Consider the following 3,948-nt stretch of genomic DNA (forward strand, 5'->3'; position numbering starts at 1 on the left):
CAGACACAATACCAGTCTGCAGCAGTTGAGTGTATCCATTCCACTGAATGAAGAGATAAGAACTTTTATTAATGTCATCTCTCAAAAGAACAATCTCACAGAACTTAAAGTGAACTTCACACCAAATCATTCATACAGTAGCTGTAGTAGGGAAGAGAAGGAACAAATAATGACACCATTGTTTTATGAACAGGTACTACCTGCTGTTACTAACATGTTACAGTCACATACAACTATCAGACTACTGAGGATAGAGTGTAGAGATATTAATGAGTCATTTCAACCTAACTGGATAGAACTAGTACAACATTTATATGAAACTATCTTCATTCATTCATCACTTGAATATATTAAGATTAAAGGATACACTCCTCTCCTGGAGGATACTCTTAAAAATCAAAAGAACACATTGATTGATAGACACAGAAAAGAACAACCACACAAACCACTACCAATAGTAAATATCAAACGTGAGTTTATTACTATTTCTCTGGCAAACTTTATTCAAATAATAGATGCCTATAAATCTAAAATATCTTAATTCCAGTTTTGAAATTAGATCTTCAATTATTTTACATCTTTTGTATTAGAAACTACTGTTAGCAGTAACAAAGTGTTTTTTGTGGATAAGCAGTCTTACTCCTTTGGTAAGGATATTAATGTTTACTATAATTGATTTATCATTTAGATAAACTGCATTGTCCAAGAGCTGTACATGTCATACAAGATATGATGCTACCAGTTGAACTAAACAAGCATCACTTGATAAATTTAGAAGCCATTGGAATGAAAATTCACCTGCTCAAGAAATACTTAATACCTTCATCAGAAACTCATCTAACAGTGCAAGTAACTGCACTTGCAGGTGGAAAGTTTGTTTTTCCAGAAAATACAATTCTTGTTAGTGCAGTATATGCTGTATCTACCTCCATTCCTATACCAATGAGACTACAGTTGCAGCACTGTATTGATCTAAGCATACAACCAGATATGAGTCGCTATCTTAAATTTGCCACCGCTTCAATAGATAGTAGTTCTCCTTACAAGTTTTCATTAGAAGAAGGAGACTTTAGATCTGACAGTTGGTATGGGTCTTTTAATTTTACTACAAATTGTTTTATATGTGCATTGGGACTGAAAGAAGAACCTATCAATGAACAAGGAAGTCAAGAACAGCCAGAAAAACTTCATCTACGAATTGATCTGTTTCAAATTCAACAAGATGAGCTACAACAACCTGGAGGAATACAGGAACAAAAGGGTGGAGCTTTTAAGGAACCTCAAGGACTTGGTCCTGCAGGACTGAAACAAGAACAAAAGAAAAATGATGATAAAAGCTTGCACAAAAATGACAAACCTTCATCTACTGAGAAGCCAGATCTTTCTAGTAAGACTAAAATAATACTTTGCCATTAAATAAATTTGTTGTAATTATTATTTTATTTACAGCTCAAGCTACTGGAATAGAGAAGTTGCAAACCTTTGTAGGACGGTTATATTATGAAAGGAAAGATGTAAGAGATTCAGTAAAATTTGTTGCTGTTAAAGATTTAAATGCTCTCTGTGAGGTAAGACTTATGTTCCCTTAGACTTTAGATAATCTTGTATCATAGTATTTAAAAAAAATTATCCTAAATGGGAAGAAGGACAGGATTTTTCCTTTAGGTTTAAAGAGGAATACATTGAATTGCATTTTGATGATACTAATCAAGACAATTCAATAATAGGCTGGCGTATTAAGCCTCTTATGAAACCTTGTCGAGTAAGAAACAATAGAATTATCAAATAAATTCATTATTGTCTTAAGTTACATCAACGTGATGTTGAAAAGTTTGCTGGCGATGATCATACTAGGCTTCCATTATGTCTCATAACAGTAGAAGATTCACCTGAAGCTAAAGAAACATTATATTATGGCGTATTAGTAATGGGTATAGAAGAAGAAGTAACAATATACATTGAGTGTTATCTAAAAAATACAAATGGTACAATAAACTTGATGTTTCAGTAATATGCATAATTGCATATTAATTTTTAATTATTAGATGTTACCAGACCAGCCTGTTCAAGGGCTAGGGTAGATGTTGCTGCTCCAACTGAAAGACAAGGTAGGCTTAAATTCGTTAATATAATTTTTCATATTCATAATAGAAATTTTGAATTGCAATGATCATAAGAATCAAATAGTTACTAAGTTAGAGGATTATGGATTTTCAAAGGGTGACTGGGAGAAACTTGGGCAACGTCTCAATGTGAATTCTACTCGCTTGAATGATATTAAAACTGATCATGGCAGAGAAGCAAACACTTGTGTGAACTTGTGTATAGAAGCATGGCTAAAAACTGGTAAAGCAACATATGGAGCATTGATTGAAGCTCTTAATGGAATGGGAGAAAATGCAGTAGCTAATGAAATAATGAAAGCTAATGATTTAAAAAATCTTTCTTGATTCCCTAGCTATAATAAATTGATATTGACTTAATTATTTTATTTTAGGTAATAGCCAATCTTAGTTATTATTACTAGTGTTTTGAACAATTATTGTTAATTAATGCTGCTTTGTAATTAGTACTTTCATTATAATAATAATAATTAAATTGACAAATTTACTTACATGCATTATTATTATAATGATTGTAAAACTTATGTGTATAGATCTAATCGTTCCTGGATTCATGATTCGGATCGAGTGATAGTGGGTCTGTATTCAATAACAATATGCGTCAAAAAATGTAATTAAAATTAGGAGTGATTTTGGGACCATTTTCAGGAAAAAACCAGTGCATATGGCCATAACTTGAATAATTGAAGTCAGAACCAGCTCATCTTTTTACCAGCTCATCAATACTAGAACCACTAGATCTAGTACTTGTACTGGGACTATATCATAGAATTAGTTGATGGTGTCACTACTGATGTACTATACTAGTAGTAATAGTTAATGCATAACATAGTAACATGCAGTTTATACCTATAGCATCATATTTTAAATTGCCACAAGATAGCATTCTCTGAAATTTTAAACATATTTCAGATTCAGTCACTAATGCACAGGATAATGGTTAAAAGCAATCACACGTACATCAAACAAGCAGAATGATTGTGTATACATAATCATTCCAAGTGATTAATTTGTTAATGAGTGTGTGGTATCTTACTCTTTTATTTGAACCCTATACTTTGCAGGTTGATTGACCCAATTAATTTTACGAACCCAACTCGATAACACATCAATTCCTGATCGTGTCACATGTATTAGCTAGTACAATGATGAGTAACTGAATAATTGAATCAAACAATCAGAAAAACACTGTATATGTAAGTATGTACATCCACCCTCTTCAGTAATAAGATATTTTAATAATATTCAGTGCTATTGGTGTGTAACTATTTTCATGAGGTGCTGTTTACAACACATACACTGATGCACCCATCCTTTCATCCTTTGTACTGGTGCACCCATCTTATACTAATACACCCATTTTTGGAAGTACACCCATCTTTTTACTTACTGTGGCTTGCTGCAAAGACTTATTTGCTTCTTTTCAAACTTTAGAAACAATAATAACTTTGTGCTGCTTTTCGCCTTGGCTTAAAGTGTAGATCTAATACCTCAAGTTACCTAATTCTCTCATTGTCCTCCATACTATAGTACAAGATGATTGATGTCTCTCAATGGAGAGCAAGTATTGGACTGTGGAACTACTGTCAAGCTGCCTCCAGTAGACCAGCTAATGGCCGCCACTCTCACTCATTCAAAGCTGCAGTAGACAGCAAGTCAGGCAGTGTTGTAATAATCGAATTGACAATGATTAACAAAGAACTAACAACAAGGAAAAAGAGAATGCCTTATATAGTACAGAGAACAGTCTAGAAACATACAGAGTGATTACAAAAATGAATTGCCTAGAAGTGTACAGAAAGTCCACATGAATGTTCTAGAATCT

The 3,948-nt window shown here is 32.9% G+C and overlaps 1 protein-coding gene across 2 annotated transcripts; it reads left to right on the plus strand.

Annotated features, from left to right (window-relative positions):
- The first annotated feature begins 665 nt into the window (after nucleotides 1-665).
- LOC109588039 (uncharacterized) lies at nucleotides 666-2,553 on the plus strand. 2 transcript variants are annotated; one of them, XM_020004233.1, is made up of 6 exons: nucleotides 678-1,387; nucleotides 1,450-1,568; nucleotides 1,614-1,762; nucleotides 1,808-1,985; nucleotides 2,046-2,108; nucleotides 2,152-2,553. In XM_020004233.1, exons 3-6 carry the CDS (start codon nucleotides 1,748-1,750, stop codon nucleotides 2,448-2,450), a joined length of 555 nt encoding a protein of 184 aa, XP_019859792.1. In that variant the 5' UTR covers nucleotides 678-1,387; nucleotides 1,450-1,568; nucleotides 1,614-1,747; the 3' UTR covers nucleotides 2,451-2,553. The 2 variants fall into 2 exon arrangements, with proteins under 2 accessions (XP_019859791.1, XP_019859792.1); XM_020004232.1 differs by lacking the exons at nucleotides 1,808-1,985; nucleotides 2,046-2,108; nucleotides 2,152-2,553 and having other exon boundaries at nucleotides 666-1,387; nucleotides 1,614-1,748.
- The last annotated feature ends 1,395 nt before the right edge of the window (nucleotides 2,554-3,948 follow it).

The sequence above is a fragment of the Amphimedon queenslandica genome, unplaced genomic scaffold (genome assembly GCF_000090795.2).
Source record: "Amphimedon queenslandica unplaced genomic scaffold, v1.1 AMPQUscaffold_12323, whole genome shotgun sequence".
Lineage (NCBI taxonomy): Eukaryota > Metazoa > Porifera > Demospongiae > Haplosclerida > Niphatidae > Amphimedon > Amphimedon queenslandica.